At 40.9% G+C, this 23,393-nt stretch overlaps 2 protein-coding genes across 6 annotated transcripts in view; one reads left to right on the forward strand and one right to left on the reverse strand.

Annotated features, from left to right (window-relative positions):
* On the forward strand, positions 1 to 19,326 carry LOC139408554 (interleukin-6 receptor subunit beta). 3 transcript variants are annotated; one of them, XM_071152584.1, is made up of 16 exons: positions 1 to 206; positions 6,846 to 6,899; positions 7,402 to 7,458; positions 7,575 to 7,692; positions 7,851 to 8,002; positions 9,658 to 9,803; positions 10,107 to 10,248; positions 10,400 to 10,485; positions 11,628 to 11,832; positions 12,073 to 12,252; positions 12,413 to 12,544; positions 15,771 to 15,932; positions 17,769 to 17,912; positions 18,026 to 18,119; positions 18,247 to 18,328; positions 18,439 to 19,326. In XM_071152584.1, the coding sequence occupies exons 1-16, from the start codon at positions 38 to 40 to the stop codon at positions 19,027 to 19,029; spliced, it is 2,514 nt and encodes an 837-aa protein (XP_071008685.1). In that variant the 5' UTR covers positions 1 to 37; the 3' UTR covers positions 19,030 to 19,326. The 3 variants fall into 3 exon arrangements, with proteins under 3 accessions (XP_071008685.1, XP_071008687.1, XP_071008688.1); XM_071152586.1 differs by having other exon boundaries at positions 40 to 206; positions 10,182 to 10,248; XM_071152587.1 differs by lacking the exon at positions 15,771 to 15,932 and having other exon boundaries at positions 40 to 206.
* Positions 19,291 to 23,393, reverse strand: part of LOC139408555 (splicing regulatory glutamine/lysine-rich protein 1) — a 14,926-nt gene continuing 10,823 nt past the window's right edge. For 2 of the 3 annotated variants that reach the window (XM_071152588.1, XM_071152590.1), the window contains one exon: positions 19,291 to 22,753. In XM_071152588.1, coding sequence (XP_071008689.1) covers positions 22,592 to 22,753 — 162 coding nt within the window. In that variant the 3' untranslated portion in view covers positions 19,291 to 22,591. The remainder of the gene's footprint in view (positions 22,754 to 23,393) is intronic. The other variant, XM_071152589.1, reaches the window with a different exon arrangement.

Raw genomic sequence — 23,393 nt, forward strand, 5'->3', positions numbered from 1 at the left:
TGTGAGTGAGTGAGTGGGTGGTGAACGCACATGAAAAATGGTAAGCTACTGTTCCACATTGTTTTTTCATGAAATCACTTTAAAACTCCCACAGATTTTTGTGGCTGTCAGACAGCAAACCAGGCGAGGGATAAAACATAACTATGAATTGGATGCTGTGGCAACAATGCATTGTCTGCATAAACCTCTGCCCTATTTAATCTTTGGTAAGTACTTTTCTCACTATTTTATGTTTGAAAATGTTACAGATTACAAATTTAAAAAATCTCAAACACCAATCATTCTGAAGAATACATCTATCGTATGGTGTATCCCATCGTCCATTCTCCAATTTACTGTATGCCAATGAGGTTGTTGTAGTTTTAGCTAGGAAATTTGAACTGTTTTCTCATACTATACTGAGTATACTGTATAACATTTTAAGTAGTCACTTGTTCCAGGAATGATGATGATCTTCGATTGTGTGTTTTGGCTAACTGTTGGCAGGGCTTGACATTAACTTTTTCGAAAGTTAAGAATAATTGTTTTTTTACTTTTCCGAAAGCTCTAGTATCTTGTAAATTGATATATTTTTTAAAAGTCTGTAATACCATGGGCCAAAAAAGGTGACTGAAAATGTTGTTGTATGTACCACTTTACAAAAATAAAATGAATTATTATCATTATTATTACCATTCAGAGCCTCAGACAAAAATGCAGGCCTCTATACATATTGGCAACTTTGTATATTCAAGCCTGTCTCAAAATACAACACCGCCTCTTTAAGACATAAAAAGGCTTTTTACCTGACACATTTTTACAAGATAGTTGGTTTTCTCAGTGTTCAAACACATTTTGACAGATGTAATTCATGACTTTTCCATGACTTTTAACCACATTTCCCTGATAAATAATTGGCGGTGTCTTTGAAAAATGAAGCATTATGTGGTATTGACACTGGAAGGCTGCTGATCCAATGTACAATCTCCTGCCATTGTGCCTCCACAAAGTTAAATAACTGCACTGTTAGGCAACTGTTTAAACACATAAACACAAACCTCCATCTGGAGAGCTACTGGGTGTAACTTTAGCTCATTCAATGAATTCAGGGATTTGTCATGTAAATGTGGTGCTGTAATAATCTGAGTGCCAGCCTCTTTAGCTAACATTCCACTCTCTTTACTTTCTTTAGCTTGAAATACATAACTTTCTTGTTTATGAGATACAGTCAAGTTGTTTTGCATCATATCATATTGCTTTTTTGGTTGTTTGTTTTAGGTTTAATATAATCTTTCAATAATTCATAAAGTTCTACACACTTGTTTCTAACATGTAGCTCAGCATTCCTGAACAGTCTCCGACACCAATCTATCGTATGGTGTATCCCATCCTCCATTCTCCAATTTACTGTATGCCAGTGAGGTTGTTGTAGTTTTAGCTAGGTAATTTGAACTGTCAGAATGTTGAACAAACTTCATTTCACCTTACTTTACCTGTACTTTACCTGTACTTTACCTGTACTTTACCTGTACTTTACCTGTACTTTACCTGTACGCACTGATTTTGACCCTATGTTGGAGGTCATCAGATAAAAAATATCTACAGGGAAGCGTTTTTTAACTCGACCTTCAGTATGCTGGTCTGTATATTCTTTTGTATTTCCGGTTTTTATTTTTACTCAATTCACACATGACAAAGACTTACCGGTACCCCAAAAAGTCGGGCTAATAATACTTTCCTGTGGACATTTTCTCTCCACTTCCAAAAGGACCAACAGCAAGGACAACTGGTAAAGTACTTTTAAATATAATTTTATTCAACATTCTGGCTTTTGGAGACTATTGCGTCTTTTTTACAGTGACTTCTTTCAGACTGATATCATGGAGTAACCATGGCAACAGTCAGATGTTTAGACAAATACAATTCATGACTTGACAATATTTTTTGAAATACACATTGCATAAAAAAAGGCACACATTTCAAACATAAATTCTTGTTGGTCGTTAGAGATAATCACTTGAACATTTCAGTGGTGGAAAAAGTACCCAATTGTCATACTTGAGTAAAAGTAAAGATACCTTAATAGGAAATGACTCAAGTAAAAATGAAAGACACCCAGTAAAATACTACTTGAGTAAAAGTCTAAAAGTATTTGGTTTTGGATATACTTAAGTATCAAAAGTAAATATCATTGCGTAAATATACTAAAGTATCAAAATGAATTCCTTATATTAAGCAAACCAGAGGTCACCATTTTTTTTTACGGATAGCCAGGGGCATACTCTAACACTCAGACATAATTTACAAACGAAACATGTGTGTTTAGTGAGTCCGCCAGATCAGAGGCAGTAGGGATGACCAGGGATGTTCTCTAGAGAAGTGTGTGAATTGTACCATTTAAATGTCCTCCTAAGAATTCAAAATGAAATAATAATTTTGGGTGTCGGGGAAAATGTATGGAGTAATTTTATTTAGGAATGTATTGAAGTAAAAGTCGTTAAAAAAAAGTTGTTAAAAAAATTGTCAAGTAAAGTACAGATACCCCAAAAACTACTTAATTAGTACTTTAAAGTAATTTTACTGAAGCACTTTACACCCGTGGAACATTTCATACATTTAGAATTCCACTCCTTGTCATTGCTGAAGAGACTGGCCTTTCAGCAATTTTAAAGTCAAGCTGGATTTACGGTGGAGCTCATTGGTTGTTGGAAATAACAAATATTTTCCATGACAACATATGGATCCTCAAAAATAGACTTAGAATATATAACAAAGTTAAAAACAAACATTTAGCTGCTAGCTAGGCACGTTGTTCAGACGTTTTATGGTTGGAATTGCAATATGTATTATTTAGTTTTAGAATTTAATGGTGCGCTACCAACTTTTGACAGACTGGTTTTGTCTAGACAAACAAAAAACGGATGCTAATATTTGCATAATCGTTGTGATTGGGGGATAGCTATGAGTGTGATTGGATCAAATCCTCTGTTCTCCCAGAGCTCATTAATGATAGAATGTTCATATTTGTAGATGGCAGAAAGGCCAGTGTGTCTTTGGCACAACTACATGACATGGAGTTCAGGGAGTGGGTTAGCTAAAGAAACTGGTACACAGGCTAGTGCTGTAGCAATGGCCCAGTCACTGCCGTTGCGTTAACAATCTGTAGCAACTCAGTAAACAATCTATCAAGCAGTGGTCATGCCATTGGCTCTCCGGTCATGCTCACAGACTTGGTGTTCACCATCCTAGTTGATTTCAACTTTGTTTTTTATAACATTAATGATTCACTTTCACTTATAAATGTCTACACTCACCAAGCATGACATTGGGTAGCATATTTTAGCAGACGATGTGGAGATTCAGGTTGGATTCTAGCATCTTTTTCAAACTTTACAAACCAGAGAATTATGCTAGCTGGTAACCACCTCACTATCTAGAGTGGCCCTACTTTGTGTTGCACCCTGCGTTCAGCCAGGAGTAAACAACAGACGGCTGCAACCTGATTGGCTTAATGCAATACACAACATCCAGGACTTATTCCTAGGCAGCCGGTGGAAAATATTTTTCCAGTTTATTTCCGGCTTCTCAGCATTAAATTTAGTTAAGGGCAAAATTGAAACCTTTGCAGCCTGAATGGAGAATGTTTTATGTCTGAACCAGTCGCCGGGTGACACGGGTGTATTACAGACTTGGCACATGATCAAGCCCAGATGATAGTGGAGATCCACAGCACCCATCCAAGCTAACACCAATAACGATAAACTGTAGGCTACATTTTATTTAACTAGGCAAGGCAGTTAAGAACAGATTCTTATTTTCAATGACAGCCTAGGAACAATGGGTTAACTGCCTGTTCAGGGGGAAAGGAAAGATTGTTACCTTGTCAGCTCGGGGATTCAATCTTGCAACCTTTCGGTTATTAGTCCAACGCTCTAACCACTAGGCTACCTGCCGCCACATGACTATAAAGTGTTGGTGAGCATCTACACTAGAGTACAGTTGATAATTTATCATCCTACAATCCAACACCTGTCAATCACCTGATCAACGGTCCCGTGTGGTTTCAGTTGGTAACGCATGGTGTTTGCAACGCCGAGGTTGTGGGTTAGATTCCCACGGGAGACCAGTATGCAAACGTACTACTGTAAGGCACTCTGGATAATAGCCTCTGCCAAGTGACTGAAATGTACTGCATCCTGCCTATTAATAGGGAAAGGGGGATACCTAGTCAGTTGTCCAACTGAATGTACTCAACTGAAATGTGTCCTCCGCATTTAACCCAACCCCTCTGAATCAAAGAGGGGCTGCCTTAATCAACACTCATGTCTTCGGCACCCAGGAAACAGTGGGTTAACTGCCTTGCTCAGGGGCAGAAGGACAGATTTGTACCTTGTCAGCTCGGGGATTCGATCCAGCAACCTCTGTTACTGGCCCAACGCTCTAACCACTAGGCTACCTGGGTGGTAACACAAGGGTGTATTCATTGTGACAGCTGCAAATAATACTTCAATGTACATGTAGGCCTAATGCAACATAATATAGGAACTATTTAAATGTCGTAATTCAACAACAAATGCAGTTTAGCCTGCACATCGTATACTCATTGCTCAAGAGGTTTGCAAATTATTTTCGTTTTTCTAATGGTTGTCGATTCCTTTGTGTCTTCTTTTTCACTGTGCTCATTTCTGTCTGTGCTATGCAACTAGGCCCATTTGCAGTGCAACAATGTTATCATAACTGGACAAAAATTATCCCACCAACACATTTTCTTTCCTCAACTTTCCCCGACAGTTAAAGCTGCAATATGTAACTTTTTGGACGACCCAACCAAATTTACATAGATACAGTATGTGAGTTATAGCAAGTTGAATAAGTGTAATCTGTATAATAAGTAATCTGTTATGATATGTGCTATTTCTATGCTTCCCGTTCTTAAGTTTAGTCTTTTGTCTTACTTTCGGTTTTGTACACCAGATTCAAACAGCTGAAAATAGAATATTTTTGGTTATTTAAAAGATATTTCACAGCGATTATGGTGCAATGATTCTCTAGTATGCACAGTGTATAAAACATTAGGAACACTTTCCATGACATAGACCAGTGGTTCCCAACTCCGGTCCTAGAGTACCCCCAACAGTACAGATTTTTATTGTAGCCCCGGACAAGCTGATTCAACTTGTCAACTAATCATCAGGCCCTCAATGAGTTAATGAGGAATGTTTGTCCAGGACTACAACAAAAATGTGTTCTGTTGGAGGTACTGGAGGACTGGGGTTGAGAACTACTGACATAGATTGACCAGGTAAATCCAGGTGAAAGTTATGATCCCTTATTGATGGCACTTGGCAAATACACTTCAATCAGTGTAGATGAAGGGCAGGAGACAGGTTAAAGAAGGATTTTTAAGCTTTGAAAATTGGCCAGCATCCCTGTGGAATGCTTTCAACACCTTGTAGAGTCCATGCCCCGACAAATTGAGGGCAAAAGGGGTCCAACTCAATATTAGGAAAGTGTTCCTAATGTTTTGTACACTCATTGTATATTGCTTGTTTTGCCACATAAACTGAAATGTTCTTTAGCTATTCCTGGTATTTCGCAAGAAGAGGAATGGCCTATTGAGGAGAGGCTTGCGTAGCCAATTGCCTATTTTGCATGTGAACAGCTGGGAGAGATAAAGTAAATATTAGCTAGATATTAGGCCATTCATTAGCTAAATATTAGGGCTGTAGGCTAAATATTTACCTGTCCAAATGCAAGAAAAAAATAGCAGATCTGTGTGTTCCTCCAGGATGCGCTCTGTGGTACCCGGGTACACAAAGCTCCACTATTGATTGGGGCTAGGCCTACATTTTTAGACAAGAAAATTTTAACAACAGTGCAATGAGGAATGTATTTTTGTTATCAAATGAGTTCACAATTATTTTCTGTAAACTGCAGTGATGTCGATTAATTTGAATAACCACTCAAACGTCCTGTTTTGTTTCATGTCGAAATAACAGCATACAGCCTAGACTTGATCATGCAACTATTTGGAACAGTTTGGGTCTATTCTTGACAATTTAGAATGTCCAGAAAGGTACATATGTTGTAATTTGTCAAGATATGCCTACTTTAGGAAAATATGGTCTCCTCCTTTCCACGTATGTAGCCTATTTTACATTCAGCAAGCAAAATCTCTCCTCCAATAGGCTATCAGTAAAGAAAATAAATTGAAATAAGCAGGGCTGGACTAGCACAGCTGGGGCCCAGGAGGACCTACCTACAGGAGGCCTCCCCACCCCCAAAAAACAATCAAACTTATAGGCCTTATCATTGTAGCATACCATACACTATGTGCTCACAGTCCCTGGGCAGTCAGCTCCAAAAGCTACTCTATTGATTTGCTTTTTTACAATTACAAGAAATTAGCTGTAAATCTTTTTTTAAATTCTCAGTTGCATGGCAAAATGTGTAGAATAGCATGAGATTAGCTAGAAAATTGCAAAAGTTTATCTCTGCCCCGTGGCAATATGTGTAGAATTGCAAGAAATTATCCTTAAAAATGCAAAATACTGTCTGTTCCCCAACCCCAAAAATGATGGTTTGTACGCCACTGGGTTAGGGAAAGGAGTAGCGGTAGGGTTTGGGGTAGGGATGTCCCAAGGATCCCAGACAGCACTAACCCTTGGAGCATTGTAGGCTACACCTCACCAACATTCAACTACGAAGTGCAGAGACTGGGGGAAGAGTGCACTTTTTTGTGTGCTTTATTTAACTTGTCCATTCAGACAACTTACATTTATATTCTTCTTGTCTAACATTCTTTTTTTTTACCTGTCCCGGACAATCATTAATGTTGAGCCCTGGTGCTGTCTCTCTTTGTTTAGGTGTTCTCTTTGGATATGTTATCCCACTCTCTTCCCTTCTCCAAGTTTCTCCAGGTACGTTTCAACTATCCTTTCCAGACAAAACAGTTTAAAACAACAGAATTGCAGTGCACGCTTCCTACAAAAGTTCTCAACCAATTAGGGTTTGGTAATTGGAAAACATCTGATATTACATGTAATATATACTGTATGTCCAGTGGTCTTTTTTGATGGCGGAAAAAGTAAGACGTGTTTTAATTGACCCATCACCCCCTTGCATGTGTTATGCAACAAAGCTGATCTTATTTTAGGCATCAGAGTTGGCACCCAGAGGATATGGCTACAGTAACAGCACTACACAATTTATATGGTATTGCTGTAACAATTAGACCATTTCCTTCTGTGCCACGTAGTTATAGCACCACTCTGCACAACATAATAAACCATTTAAAAGTTTGTCATTTACATTTTCACATTCAGTATGTGAGATTTATTTGACAAATTATTTCCGTTGTAACATCATGAAATGTTTATTATGTTAGGAAACATGATGTATTGACAATAGTGTACATTTCAGTGACCTGTAAGTGCAAGAACATCTCTTCATGTTATGGACACTGTGTCACATCCCAAGGTAATGGCACAACTATTCCAAAAACCAAGTTGTGGTTCAGTTGCAGTTGATGAGGTTGATGAAATGTTATTATAATGAAATATAATCGATTTGCTCTTTTGAACCTTTCCTTTCAGAGGGAGTCAGTGAATTAGATTGTTTTGGTAAACATCTGAGCTTAAGTAGGATCGACTGGAAATGTGTGTGGACACCTATAAAACACCAAACACAAAGATACACACTCTGTATAGAACAGTAAGTAGTGTAGAACACAAGGCTAATTTAATGTATCTCTGAGGATATATAATTTGATTGTTTGCATTTAGGGTGCTCTGTAGACTGAAGACGAGAGATTTTTTTTTAAAGCAAATTAATGAACTACTAAATATTATTCAATTTGATATTCTTCACAGGAAAACACATAGCAAAATGTATGCAAACATATCGGAGACGTCTCAGACTATTCGTCTGTCCAAAAAGTTTAACATGACAGCTCATGTATTTGACAAGAGTGATTTGAAGAGCTGCACAAAGACTGTTTTCAGAGGTTCACCTCAACAATTGGGTACGTTTATATTAATTACCTCCAGCATGCATCACTTCCCTTCCATTATGTGATAGTAGTGCAGCCTATGGGTTTACAGCAACCAGAAGATGTGATATGACCAGTCCTTCCTCTATATTGTTACATACAACATCTAAACTCAGCAAAAAAACAAACGTCCACTCACTGTCAACTGCGTTTATTTTCAGCAAACTTAACTTGTGTAAATATTTGTATGAACAAAACAAGATTCAACAACTGAGACTTGAATTGAACAAGATCCACAGACAACAGACTAACAGAAATTGAATAATGTTTCCCTGAACAAAGGGGTGGTCAAAATCAAAAGTAACAGTCAGTATCTGGTGTGGCCACCAGCTGCATTAAGTACTGCAGTGCATCTCCTCCTCATGGACTGCACCAGATTTGCCAGTTCTTGCTGTGAGATGTTATCCCACTCTTCCTCCAAGGCACCTGCAAGTTCCCGGACATTTCTGGGGGAAATGACCCTAGCCCTCACCCTCCGATCCAACACGTCCCAGATGTGCTCAATGGAATTGAGATCCGGGCTCCTCGCTGGCCATGACAGAACACTGACATTCCTGTCTTGCAGGAAATCAAGCACGAGCAGTATGGCTGGTGGCATTGTCATGCTGGAGGGTCATGTCAGTATGAGCCTGTAGGAAGGGTACCACATGAGGGAGAAGGATGTCTTCCCTGTAACGCATAGTGCTGAGATTGCCTGCAATGGCAAGCTCAGTCCAATGATGCTGTGACACACCCCAGACCATGACGGACCCTCCACCTCCAAATCGGTCTCGCTCCAGAGTACAGTCCTCGGTGTAATGCTCATTCCTTAGACGATAAATGCAAATCCGACCATCACCTCTGGTGAGACAAAACCGCGACTCGTCAGTGCAGAGCACTTTTTCCAATCCTGTCTAGTCCAGCGATGGTGGGTTTGTGCCCATAGGCAACGTTGTTGCTGGTGATGTCTGGTGCCTACAAGCCCTCAGTCCAGCCTATCTCAGTCTATTGCGGACAGTCTGAGTACTGACGGAGGAATTGTGCATTCCTGGTGTAACTCGGGCAGTTGTTGATGCCATCCTGTACCTGTCCCACAGGTGTGATGTTCGGATGTACCGATCCTGTGCAGGTGGTGTTACACGTGGTCTGCCACTGCGAGGACAATCAGCCGTCATTCCTGTCTCCCTGTAGCGCTGTCTTAGGTGTCTCACAGTACGGACATTGCAATTTATTGCCCTGGCCACATCTGCAGTCCTTATTCCTCCTTTTAGCATGCCTAGGGCACGTTCACGCAGAAGAGCAGGGACCCTGGGCATCTTTCTTTTGGTGTTTTTCAGAGTCAGTATAAAGGCCTCTTTAGTGTCCTACGTTTTAGTAACTGTGACCTTAATTGCCTACCGTCTGTAAGCTGTTAGTGTCTTAACGACCATTCCACAGGTGCATGTTCATTAATTGTTTATGGTTCATTGAACAAGCATGGGAAGCAGTGTTAAAACCTTTTACCACGAAGATCTGTGAAGTTATTTGGATTTTTACAAATTATCTTTGAAAGACAGGGTCCTGAAAAAGGGACGTTTCTTTTTTTGCTGAGTTTAGTATAACGGTATTACAATGATAATTAATCACATAGCCTATCTTAAAAATTGCAGTTCGATGCGGCCCCCCATCTAATGTACACTTGAATCGACATTCAAGACAGCTGGATATCCAGGCCTCCTGGAGGAAGGAGGAGACCAAATATGTCCCTCTTTACTCTGTGAGATACAAGGAGCTGAACAGCCCGCAATGGAAAGAGGTGGGATTCAAAAGTCAGATATGAAATGTACTGCCTACAGCTCATATAGAGCTAGATTATAGAATTGAAACAAGCTGGCATAAATAGTGAAACTCTTGGGGCCGGTTTCCCGGACACTAGTTCCGGACACAGATTAAGGTTAGTTAATGGAGAAGCTCCATTGAAAGTACTTTTTAGTCTAAGGTTAGGCTTAATCTGTGTCAGGAAAACCAGCCCTAGTAGTCCAAGACTGGAAAAGACCAATGCAGAATCCTTAGAGAAATAAGTTATACAGACCTAACCTCTCATTTATGTTCTCTATAGCCACCAGTGCAATCCAAGGATAGAAATAGGTGCACTGTGGGTAATCTTAACTCCTCACTGTCCTATGAGGTGCAGATAGAGTGTGTGGCCAACAACAAATGTACCCAGTGCCCTTGGAGCAAGGTTTTCACAGTCCCACCCGGTTAGTTGACCTTTTACCTAAAACATAATCTGGGATCCAGAAATCTGTTCAATGGTTTTACCAAAATAGGCTTAATCAATTGTCCACTCTACTGATTTATAACATGAAATAAGCTAAATATGTGTCCATTTATTTTCTTCTGTTTTCTAAGAACTTACTGACACCCCTGTCATTGAGATGGTAAAAGATAATCGTCCACAAACCAAAGGGAGGAGATTAGTGATCATAAAATGGAAGGTAATTAATTTCCCCATGAGTAACTTAACCTTACAATATGAACATTTCAAATACAAATGTGAAAACAGTAAGTTTGTGACAATGTGAAAAATGTTAATAGAATGTGAAAAGAGTACATTTGAGTAAACTGATGTAGGTATACATTTATCAAAGTGAATAGTTTATCGCACTACACTATAAACTGAGCATACAAAACATTAAGAACACCCGTTCTGGGCCTCCCGAGTGGTGCAGTGGTCTAAGGCAGTGCTAGCTGTGCCACTACAGATCCTGGTTTGAGTCCAGGCTCTGCCGCAGCCGGCCGCGACCAGGAGGCCCATGAGGCGGGGCACAATTGGCCCAGCGTCGTCCGGGTTAGGGGAGGGTTTGGCAGGCTGGGATGTCCTTGTCCCATCGCGCTTTAGTGAACCCTGTGGTGGGCTGGGCGCATGCACGTTGACACGGTTGCCAGGTGTACGGCATTTCCTCCGACACATTGATGTGGCTGGCTTCCAGGTTAAGCGGGCATTGTGTCAAGAAGCAGTGTGGCTTGGCTGGGTCGTGTTTCGGAGGATGCACGGCTCGCGACCTTCGTCTCTCCCGAGTCCGTATGGGTTTTGCAGCGATGAGAAAAGACTGTAACTACCAATTGGATACCACAAAATGAGGGAGAAAAAGGGATATAAAAATGAAAAAGAACACCCACTCTTTCCATGACAGCCTGACCAGGTGAATCCAGATGAAAGCTATGATCCCTTATTGATGTCACTTGTTAAGTCCACTTCAAATCAATGTAGATGAAGGGGACAGGTTAAATAAGGATTTTTAAGCCTTGAGACAATTGAGACATGGATTGTGTACAGTATGTGTGCCATTCGGAAGATGAATGGGCAAGACAAAAATAGAAGTGCCTTTCAAACAGGGTATGGTAGTGGTGTCAGGCACACCTACATACGTTTCCTGTGTGTATCAAAAATGGTCCACCTCCCAAAGGACTTCCAGCAAACTTGACAACTGTGGGAAGCATTGGAGTCAACATGGGCCAGCATCTCTGTGGCACACTTTCGACACGTTGTAGAGTTCATGCCCCGACGAATTGAGGCCCATCCTGGTGTTGCTGTAATACGTATTGTATAAAGCTTGATCCTACCATTGTCCTGTAGTTTGCAGCCAGTGAGTTAGCGGAGGGCTACAGTGTTTCCGTGGGGAAAGCCTCAGGAGAGGACCCTATTGAGACCTTCAACACCAGCAGGCACCTACTCATAGTGACCCTGTCTCACTCAGCCTACCACCTCAAAATCACAGCTTTCAACGGGGCTGGGACCTCACCTGCAGCACAGAGCACTATATGGCCACTGGACGACAAAGGTAGAAACACCTATCAACTGTTATGTTATCCTCCAATATAGGAATCAGACTCTGGCCGTCAGAATGTATTCACTATTTTGCTTGAGCAGTATTATGAGTAAGTTATGTTGTTGCATTAGAAATGCATTACTAGTTGCTCTCCTGTGTAACAGCATGGTATCAGTCTCTTGAAGTGGATGTCTGAGATCTCTCAGATGCAGGAGAAAGGACTATGAAGTGTTGTTTGGTTTCTCTCTACAGACTTATATGGGAAGCTGAATCTGACATTCAATGGCAACACGTCCTTTACTGTCTCCTGGGTGGATGACCTGATCAAAACCTACTCCTGCTTCTCAGTGGAGTGGTGGACGAGAGGAATCAAAGCTGCTCACAAGTCCTTCTATGAGGATGAGAACAATTATGAAGTCATACCATTGCGCGGTAAGGTACATACATCACTCTCCTGTGTTAACATGAGAACAACAGAGGATTCACATATTTGGATTGATGCATCATATTATCATGACCAGTACTTTCAGTTTGCCTTGATGAAAAGACGTTTCCCCATTTAAAACCACTCTTGTTGTTGTATGAACTAAAGAGCCATTAGAGCTGTATAAGAGGTATACCTTCACTCTGCACACGAGGCCAGACAAAGAGCCCTGCAACCTGAAGTTCATCAACAACAGCGAGAGCACCTACGGGAGCATCCAGTCCTACTTCACTGAAGGATGTGAGTCTGAAATACATAGTTTAAATGTACAGTGCCTTCAGGAAGTATTCAGACCCCTTGATTTTTTTCACATTTTGTTAGGTTACAGCCTTATTTTAAAATGGATTAAATACAATTTTTTTTCTCAGCAAATCGACACACAATACTACACAATGACAAAGCAAAAAACAGGTTTTTAGATTTTTTTGCAAATGTATAAAACATTTCAAAAACAGAAATACCTTATTTACATACAATACCAGTCAAACGTTTGGACACACCTACTCATTCAAGGGGTATTTATTTATTTTTACTATTTTCTACATTGTAGAATAATAGTGAAGACATCAAAACTATGAAATAACACATGGAATTATGTAGTAACTAAAAGTGTTAAATCAAAATGTTATTTGAGATTCTTCAAAGTAGTCACCCTTTGCCTCGATGACAGCTTTGCACACTCTTGGCATTCTCTCAACCAGCTTCACCTGGAATGCTTTTCAAACAGTCTTGAAGGAGTTCCCACATATGCTGAGCACATGTGGGCTGCTTTTCCTTCAATCTGCGGTACAATTCATCCCAAACCATCTCAATTGGGTTGAGATCGGGTGATTATGGAAGTCAGGTCATCTGATGCAGCACTCCATCACTCTCCTCCTTGGTAAAATAGCCCTTACACAACCTGGGATGTGTGTTTTGAGTCATTAAGCCCTTAACTGCTGGTTAAGGGCTTGTAAGTAAGGTCTACACACGGTAAGGTCTACATATGTATTTGGTGCATGTGATGTGACAAATACAATTTGATTAGTCCTGTTGAAAAATGCTAGTCACACTAAGCGCAAACCAGATGGGATGGCGTATCGCTGCAGAATTCTGTGGTAGCCATGCTGGTTAAGTTTCCTTGAATTGTAAATAAATCACTGACAGTGTCACCAGCAAAGCACCCCCACACCTCCTCCATGCATCAGCGTGGGAATTACACATGCGGAGGTCATCCGTTCACCTATTCTGCGTCTCACAAAGACATGGGGGTTGGAACCAAAAATCTCACATTTTAACTCATCGGACCAAAAGATAGATTTCCACTGGTCTAATGTCCATTGCTCGTGTTTCTTGGTCGAAGCAAGTCTCTTCTTATTTTTGGTGTCCATTAGTAGTGGTTTCTTTGCAGCAAATCGCCCATGAAGGCCTGATTCACGCAGTCTACTCTGAATAGTTGATGTTGAGATGTATGTTACTTGACCTTTGTGAATCATTTATTTGGGCTGCAATCTGAGGAGCATTTAACTCTAATGAATTTATCCTCCGCAGCAGAGGTAACTCTGGGTCTTCCTTTCATGTGGCGGTCCTTAAAGTAATGATGGACTGTTGTTTCTCTTTGCTTATTTGAGCTGTTCTTGTCATAATAAGGACTTGGTCTTTTACCAAATTGCCCTATTTTCGGTACACCACCCCTACCTTGTCACAACACAACTAATTGGCTCAAACTCATTAAGGAAAGAAATTCCACAAACTAACTTTTAACAAAGCACACCTGTTAATTGAAATGCATTCCAGGTGACTACCTAATGAAGTAGGTTGAGAGAATGCCAAGAGTGTGCAAAGCTGTCATCAAGGCTAAGGGTGGCTACTTTGAAGAATCTCATCTATTTTCATTTTAATACTTTTTTGGTAACTAAATGATTCCATGTGCTAATTCATAGTTTTGACATCTTCACTATTATTCAACAACGTAGAAAATAGTACAAATAAATAAAAACCCTTGAATGAGTAGGTGTGTCCAAAATGTTGACTGGTACTGTAAGTATTTAGGCCCTTTGCTATGAAATTCAAAATTGAGCTCAGGTGGATCCTGTTTCCATTGATCATCCTTGAGATGTTTCTGCAACTTGAGTGGAGTTCACCAGTGGTAAATTCAATTGATTGGACATGATTTGGAAAGGCACATGCCTGTCTATATAAGTTCCCACAGTTGACAGTGCATGTCAGAGCATAAACCAAGCCACGAGGTCAACGGAATTGCCTATAGAGCTCTGAGACAGGATTGTGTCGAGGCACAGCTCTGTGGAAGGGTGCCAACACATTTTTTAAAGCATTGAATGTCCCCAAGAAGACAGTGGCCTCCATCATTCTTAAATGGAAGAAGTTTGTAATCACCAAGACTCTTCCTAGAGCTGGCCGCCTGGCCAAACTGAGCAATCAGGGGAGAAGGGGCCTTGGTCAAAGAGGGGACCAATAACCTGATGGTCACTCTGAAAGAGCTCTAGAGTTCTTCTGTGGAGATGGGATACCCTCCAGAAGGACAACTATCTCTGCAGCACTCCACCAATCAGGCCTTTATGGTAGAGTGGCCAGACAGAAGCTACTCCTCAGTAGAAAGCACATCACAGCCCACTTGGAATTCGCCAAAAGGGACCCAAAGACCATGAGAAACAAGATTCTCTGGTCTGATTAAACCAATATTTAACTATTTGGCCTGAATGCAAAGCATTATATCTGTAGGAAACCTGGCACCATCCCTATGGTGAAGCATGGTGGTGGCAGCATCATGCTGTGGGGATGTTTTCCAGCGGCAGGGACTGGGAGACTAGTCAGGATTGAGGCAAAGATGAACAGAGGAAAGTACAGAGAGATCCTTGATGAAAACCTGCTCCAGAGCACTCAGGACCTCAGACTGGGGTGACGGTTCCTATTACAACGTCATTTACGGTTTCTATGCCTTTAGTTTTTCCACCTTATCTGTGAATTCTGAAAAGCTATCCAAAGGTTGTTCCATAGGTTTTTTTTTTTAGGAAGTAATATTGTTTTTTGTAGAATCCGTTACATTTTTTTCCCATGGAGTTATAGTGTTCTTAACTACGAAGATAATGTTCTTAGCTCCATCTTTTGAAAACAGACGCATGAAAATATTCTGGTGGTGAGCCTGCACATCTTCAATATGTACCCATTGTTCCTCTTTAGTGCATTTAACTATATGTCCCAAGTAAATCCTAGGGTGGCGAGTTGTACAAATCCGGAAGGTTTAAACCACCCTCAGATTTAGGGACATCAAATCAACATCTGATCATCACACAAACACATATCATAAGCAAAGACACAGGGAACTATTTCATGTACTTACTAGTTTGTTACAGTGAGCATAGAGTACATGACACCGTGAGTACCTGCATGTCCCAATCAACCAACCACCCACACACCAATTATTCAGAAATGCATTGTGATTATATTCAGTGTATTTTCCTCTCAGCCCCAATAAGTGCCCCAGGGAACATCAGCAGCAGTAATGTTACCCAGAGCTCCATGGTGCTGGAGTGGACATCAGTCCCTGAGAAGGACACCAGAGGTTTCCTGCTGGGCTACATCCTCCACTACACAAAGAGCCCGGATGACAGGATAGACGTTGAAAAAAGTAAGATTGATGAATTTGATGTTCACAAAAAGGTGGCAATTGAGACTTGCAGTGAGTGAGTATTCACAGAATTAAAGCAAAGTAAAGTACAGTGTGTAGACTGTTTTATAGTTTGGCTAATATCCGCATTCGGAAAGTATTCAGACACCTTCACTTTTTCCACATTTTGTTACGTTACAGTCTTATTTCTAAAATGGATTAAATAAAATAATTTATTAAATCCACACACAATACCCCAAAATGACGAAGCAAAAACAGGCTTAGAAACTTTAGCGAATGTAAAAATAAAAACAAATGACATTTTACATAAGTATTCAGACCCTTTACTCAGTACTTTGTTGAAGCACCTTTGACAGCGATTACAGCCTCGAGTCTTCTTGGGTATGACGCTACAAGCTTGGCACACCTGTATTTGGGGAGTTTCTCCCATTCTTCTCTGCAGATCCTCTCAAACTCTGTCAGGTTGTATGGGGAGTGTCACTGCACAGCTATTTTCAAGTCTCTCAAGAGATGTTCGATCGGGTTCAAGTACAAGCTCTGGCTGGGCCACTCAAGGACATTGAGACTTAACCCAAAGCCACTCCTGCGTTGTCTTGTCTGTGTGCTTAGAGTCGTTGTCCTGTTGGAAGGTGAACTGGAACCTAGAGTCTGAGGTCTAGAGCGCTCTGGAGCAAGTTTTCATCAAGGATCTTTCTGTTCTTTGCGCCATTCATTTTTCCCTCAATCCTGACTAGTCTCCCAGCCCCTGCCGTTGAAAAACATCCCCACAGCATGCTGCTGCCTCCACAATGCTTCACCGTAGGGATGGTATCGGCCAGGTGATCAGCGATGCCTGGTTTGCTCCAGACGTGAAGCTTGGCATTCAGGCCAGAGTTCAATCTTGGTTTCAACAGACCAGAGAATCTTGTTTCTCATGGTCTTGAGAGTCCTTTAGGTGCCTTTTGGCAAACTCCAAGTGGGCAGTCGTGTATTTTACTGAAAAATGGCTTCTGTCTGGTCACTCTACCATAAAGTCCTGATTGGTGGAGTGCTGCATAGATGGTTGTCCTTCTGGAAGGTTCTCCCGTCTCCACAGAGAAACTCTGGAGCTCTGTCAGGGTGACCATCAGGTTCTTGGTCACCTCCCTAACCAAGGCCCTTCTCCCGATTGCTCAGTTTGGCTGCATGGCCAGCTCTAGGAAGTGTCTTGGTGGTTCCAAACTTCTTCCATTTAAGAATGATGGAGGCTACGGTGTTCTTGTGGACCTTCAATTCTGCAGACATTTTTTGGTGCCCTTCCCCAGAGCTGTACCGACAGACACAATGCTGTCTTGGAGCTCTAGACAATTCCTTCAACCTCATGACTTGGTTTTTGCTCTGACATGCACCGTCAACTGTGGGACCTTTATATAGAGAGGTGTGTCCCTTTTCAAATCATGTCCAATCAATTGAATTTACCACAGGTGGACTCCAAGTTGTAGAAACATTTCAAGGATGATCAATGGAAACAGGATTCACCGGAGCTCAATTTCAAATCTCTTAGCAAAGGGTCTGAATACTTATGTAAATGAGGTGTTTTTAATTTTTAAAACATTTGCAAAAATGTCTAAAAACCTGTTTTCACATGGTCATTATGGGGTAGTGTGTGTAGACTGAGGATTTATTAACATATTTTCAAATGCACTGTATGTAGTTATTCTTAGAAGTTAAGACTTCCTGCACACTATCAGATATTTTTACTACCATGTCTAGTTCCCAAAAGGCTCAAGCCTCAACTTCCTTAAAATGATTATTGTGGTCTTACTGCTATTTATTCTGATGCTTCAGTGACTTTGACTATTGTTTTCACTGTAACAGACGTCACTGTGGATGCTGGTTCAACCAGCTACGAGTTGGTAGACCTACAAAGCAATACTGTGTACCAAGTCCAGCTGTCTGCCTTCACTGCTGCAGGAATGGGAGTGAGAAGCTCAGTTGTATACTTCGAAACCAAGTCAACAGGTTTGCGTGTTGATCTTTCATCAATGGTTGTATTGTAATCTCTGATATCCCACATTTGGAATGCCATTTTGTATTAATTTAAAGGACCTGTGCTGCCTGCTTTCCCTCCCCAGTATCCCTGTCTATTGGTGGTATGATAGCAGGGGTCGTTATTGGAGCAACTTTACTCTTACTTGTGGTTAATCTCGGCTCTTTGTTGTTAAAAAGGTACGGTCGTCATGTTTTTAAGTCAAAGGTGTATTCTTTTGTTAGTGTTGTTCTATTAAATGTTGCCCAGTGGAATTCAAGTAATGGAAACGTTCAAATATTACATGGTCATTTGTTATACTTTCAGAGCAAAGAGACTACTTTGGCCAAGTATCCCTAATCCTGGTAACAGCAATGCCATCCAGAAAATAGATGGGGTCTGCGAGCTGGTAAGAAAATTGTGACGCATAACAGATTTATTGCATTTATGTCTAAGATCATGCCATGTTGCTGTTAGATTTTTCCCTCTGGAACAATAAAGATTGATTGATTCTCATAGGAACTCCTGGAGCCCATCAACAGACAGAAGTTAGAGGAAGAGGAGGGGGACGCCAACAGTCTGCACATTGTTGACAGTAGAGAAGAAACGTCTCCCGTTAGCAACCTTCATAGCAACACCGACTCATGTCTACACCTCAACAGAGAACACGAGGAGAATCAAGGGCCTTCAAAGACAACCGCAGACTCTACCGAGCCCACTAAAGTAGACCCTCAAATCAACGTGGGCTTGTGCCGAAGAAACACAGCCACAGACAGTAGCGCTCAAGATCCCACTTCTGACACCATTAAACCTACCACAGACACAAGACAGACAGACCCTGTCCCCATTAGTGCGGTGGCCCACCAGTGCCAGCAGTTGTCCTTTATGAGTGATTACACGACCATGGAACTCTTCCAACAGGCTATGACACAATGTGTTCCAGCCACTATAACATTGGAACCCCATGGTCAGTCAAGCCAGTCAGAGTACACAGACTCACCCCTGACCAGACCAGAGTCAGATTACATACACCAGTCCCTCCATGATACTGCCCTTCACCTGTCCCAAGGCAGCACAAGTCCAACTGAGATGTATTACACGGTTCTTTGAGAATGTTTACTGTAGATTCTAGAATCTGCCTTTCTCACAGATGCTGTGGAACAATTCTCAGGCCTTTCATCTATGTAAAAAAGCCAGCTGCTCCCATCAGTGTCACCCTGTTGACTAGCCTACTTATAGTTCTGGACATTATTGGATCGTCATAACTCTGGAATGAGAAACCTTTCAATGACATACAGGAACTTTAAAAAGCTGTTATCCTATCAATACGTGTATTGAGGGATTGTTTGAGGAGCAGAAATTTCCCAATCGTTTTTTTGTTGTGGTTTTTAATAAAATCATGAATCAGAGACCATTTTATTCTCAGTTTATGTAAACTGACATAGACGGTCCATATTTCTGATGTTGGACAGGTTCACTAACAAAGACATCAATATAATCTATAGCAGGCTTTTACCCCATGTTTCATATGGATTTGGTAATGGATTAAACAAATACCATCACATGGCATTACAAGTATAGTTGAGACTTATTTGACGCAAAGTCTCTTTATTGGATTTCTTTTGGTTAGGATAGTCTGAAATATAGTAGGTACTTTGTCAAAGGTACAGTTTCAGGACGAACATACAAAATAGAGAGAAAACATTGAAGCATTGTTTGCGATATCCTCTTTCATAATTTTCACACTTTAGTTGCCAACATCTTTAACAAGTACATAAAAGTGAGCCAACACCTTTTTGAACACATGTTCTCTACAGTGTGTGTGTGTGTGTGTGAGATACATAAAACACACAATGCCTCCAGAAAGTAGTCAGTCCTCTTGACTTTCTTCACATTTTGTTACATTACAGCCTTATTCTAAAATTGATTAAATAAAACAATTCCTCAGCAATCTACACAATACCCCAAAATGACAAAGCGAAAACAGGTTTTTAGAAATGTTTGCAAATGTACACGAGTATTCAGATCCTTTGTTACGAGACTCAAAATTGAGCTCAGATGCATCCTGTTTGCCTTGATCATCCTTTAGATGTTTCTACAACTTGGAGTCCACCCATGATAAATTCAACGAGTTGGACATGATTTGGAAAGTCAAACCTGTCTATATAGAAAAGTCCCACAGTTGACAGTGCATGTCATAGGAAAGACCAAGCCATAAGGTCGAAGGAATTGTCCGTAGAGCTCCGAGACAGGACTATGACGAGGCACACATCTGGGGAAAGGCACCAACATTTTTTTGCTGCATTGAAGGTCCCCAAGAACAGTGGCCTCCATCATTATTAAAATGGTAGAAGTTTGGACCTGGCCGCCCAGCCAAACTGAGCAATCAGGGGAGAAAGGCCTTGGTCAAGGAGGTGACCAAGAATCCGATGGTCACTCTGACAGAGCTCCACAGTTCCTCTGTGGAGATAGGAGAACCTTCCACAAAGACGAACATCTCTGCAGCACTCCACCAATCAGGGCTTTATGGTAGAGTGGCCAGACGGAACCTACTCCTCAGTAAAAGGTCCGACAGCCCACTTGGAGTTTGCCAAAAGGCACCTAAAGGACTCAAGACCATGAGAATCAAGATTCTCTGGTCTGATGAAACCAAGATTGAACTCTTTGGCCTGAATGCCAGGCTTCACGTCTGGAGGAAAACTGACACCATCCCTACGATGAAGCATGGTGGTGGCAGCATCATACTGTGTGGATGTTTTTCAGAAGCAGCGAGACTAGTCAGGATCGAGGCAAAGCTGAACAGAGAAAAGTACAGAGCGATCCTTGATGAAAAGTGCTGTGGAGCAAGTTAAGACCTCAGACTGGTGCAAAGGTTCACCTTCCAACAGGACAATGACCCTAAGTACACAGCTAAGACAACACAGGAGGGACAAGTCTCTGAATGTCCCTGAGAGGTCTAGCCAGAGCCCGAACCTGATCGAACATCTCTGGAGAGACCTGAAAATAGCTGTGCAGCAACGCTCCCCATCCAACCTGACATAGCTTGAGAGGATCTGCAGAGAAGAATGGGAGAAACGCCCCAATACAGGTGTGTCACGCTTGGGACGTCATACCCAAGAAGACTCGAGGCTGTAATCACTGCCAAAGGTGCTTCAACAAAGTACTGCGTAAAGGGTCTAAATACTTACGTAAAAGTGATTTCACTTTAAATGATAAATTAGCAACATTATGGGGAATTGTGGGTAGATTGCTGAGGAAAAAAATAGTATTTATTACATTTTAGAATAAGGCTGTAACCTAACAAAATATGGAAAAAATTGAGGGGGCTGAATACTTTCCGAATACATTATATGAATATAAAAACTACATTCTTTACACAATCCTTTCAAATGTCTCATGAATGTTGTGGATTGTTATATTTTTTTACCCTTCATTAAGACAATGTAAATGATAAAACAACTCAGACCAATGCCTTATGTATCTCTTAACTCTGCAAAAATTAGGTCCTTCAATCCAAAGCCTAGATACTGTATACGTAAACACAATTTGGTGAGGAGAAAACCATGTTCACTCACTCCTGAATCAACTTGTACTACATACATACTCACTGCAACACATACATAGCTTTGATAAAAACTCTGGTTCAAAAGAAAATACTGCTGATAAATTGGAGCCAAATTGAACACTTTGTACTGCAGGGTTCCCCATGGCCACTGGGTTCATACAAAACACTGGAATCCATCACCACCAAACGAACGCAAAACTACAAATATAACTTAATTATGATTGGTAAAACTGAGATTTTATGAATATTACGCTTGCTGTTTGTATCCAAGACAACACCACTCATATCTAACAACTTTTCCCGATTGCTTAAGCAGAATACCAACACATCTTCATCTTGCATCTCAATAACTTCATAAAGTTTATTATTAGTGTATTTTTGTACAGTTTCAGTCTAGGCACTTTGACTTGTCTGCCAGGGAATTGTTAACTCATTCCTATGTGTCAAGCAAGTTGAACCTCTGTATAATGTAGGGTTGGCATGCTGAACCATGAAGCTGGTTGAAGCCTTGAGAAAGGCCTTTCTAACAGCAACAGACACTAGACATCTTGCATTATAAGATCTTCCACATAATATTACTTTATAGAAATATTGATTTTGTAAGAATTTGTAAATAACAGCATTTCTTACATTGGGTGCAAACTAAGATATTGTGCACAAACAGACACCTTGCATCTAGTAGTAACCAAAATAGATTAAGTGTTGCACGATAGCACAAACACCAAATTAACCAAGAAACAGGAAATCAACCACAAGCATGTTATGTTCAACATAGTTCTTACTGTAGGAAAAGCACACATTCTCCACATCTATAAAAACAAGCTGTGCACGTTAAGGTCTATTTTCAATATGAATATCATGTGACAACAGATTCACAGCAATGGGCATAGGGGGTCAGCATTCTCTTATACGGTCTTACACTAAATACACACCAATAAACTGGAACTAGGAAAATAATCAGATAAGATCTAATGGTTTTTGGCACACTTGTGCCAGCCTGGGGAACAGGAAGGGATGTATGTGTATGTTATACCAAGGTAAAGATCACAGGAGCTGGATACATAGTGGACTGTCTCGTTCCCATGGTTCTGCCTGGTTTCACACCCATCACTCAGTGCTGTCGGCGAGCGAGGCAGCGTCATCCTCTGTGTTTGTGTTGTAGCTGCCGTTGTGCTGGACGCAGGGTGATGTCAAACCCTCGCTTGGTGTGGCCGACCCCTCCCTGTCACTCTGGTAGTCCTTCTCCTTCCTGTCGTAGTCCCTTTCCACCTAATCAAAGGTTCACATTCAAAATTAAAATTTCAAATAGAGCATACCTTACTATACTAGGTGGATCAACAGAAAACACTAGGGCCACAGTGAAAACATTTAAGAGCTAAGGTTACTGACTACAGGACATCATGTCACTGTACTTTAGTTGTATTTATCCTTTGTTAACCAGGAAAGTCACATGGAGATTGATATCTATATTTCAAGTACGCCCTGGCCAAGAAAACAGCACATTTAGTCACACACTCACCATAACACAAAACAGTGCATTCGGAAAGTATTCAGACCACTTGACTTTTTCCAAATTGTTACGTTACAGCCTTACTCTAAAAATATAAATATCATATATATCATATATCATATCATATATCAAATATCATATACATAAGTATTCAGACCCTTTACTCTGTACTTTTTTGTAGCACCTTTGACAGCAATTACAGCCTTGAGTCCTCTTTTGGGTATGATGTTACAAGCTTGGTACACCTCTCACAGATCCTTTCATGCTGTCAGGTTGGATGGTGAGTGTTACTGCACAGCTATTTTCAGGTCTTTCCAGAGATGATCAATCAGGTTCAAGTCCAGACTCTGGCTGGGCCACTCAAGGACATTCAGAGACGTGTCCCGAAGCCACTCCTGC

The sequence above is a fragment of the Oncorhynchus clarkii genome, chromosome 5 (genome assembly GCF_045791955.1).
Source record: "Oncorhynchus clarkii lewisi isolate Uvic-CL-2024 chromosome 5, UVic_Ocla_1.0, whole genome shotgun sequence".
NCBI classification, from domain to species: domain Eukaryota; kingdom Metazoa; phylum Chordata; class Actinopteri; order Salmoniformes; family Salmonidae; genus Oncorhynchus; species Oncorhynchus clarkii.

Bases quoted from the DNA above. Each gene is read 5' to 3' on its own strand.
- LOC139408554 (XM_071152584.1), top strand. From the start codon at position 38: ATGGTAAGCTACTGTTCCACATTGTTTTTTCATGAAATCACTTTAAAA. The intron at 8,003-9,657 runs GTACGTTTATAT...TAAAAATTGCAG, and splicing joins AGGTTCACCTCAACAATTGG to TTCGATGCGGCCCCCCATCT. The intron at 11,833-12,072 runs GTAGAAACACCT...TTCTCTCTACAG, and splicing joins ATGGCCACTGGACGACAAAG to ACTTATATGGGAAGCTGAAT.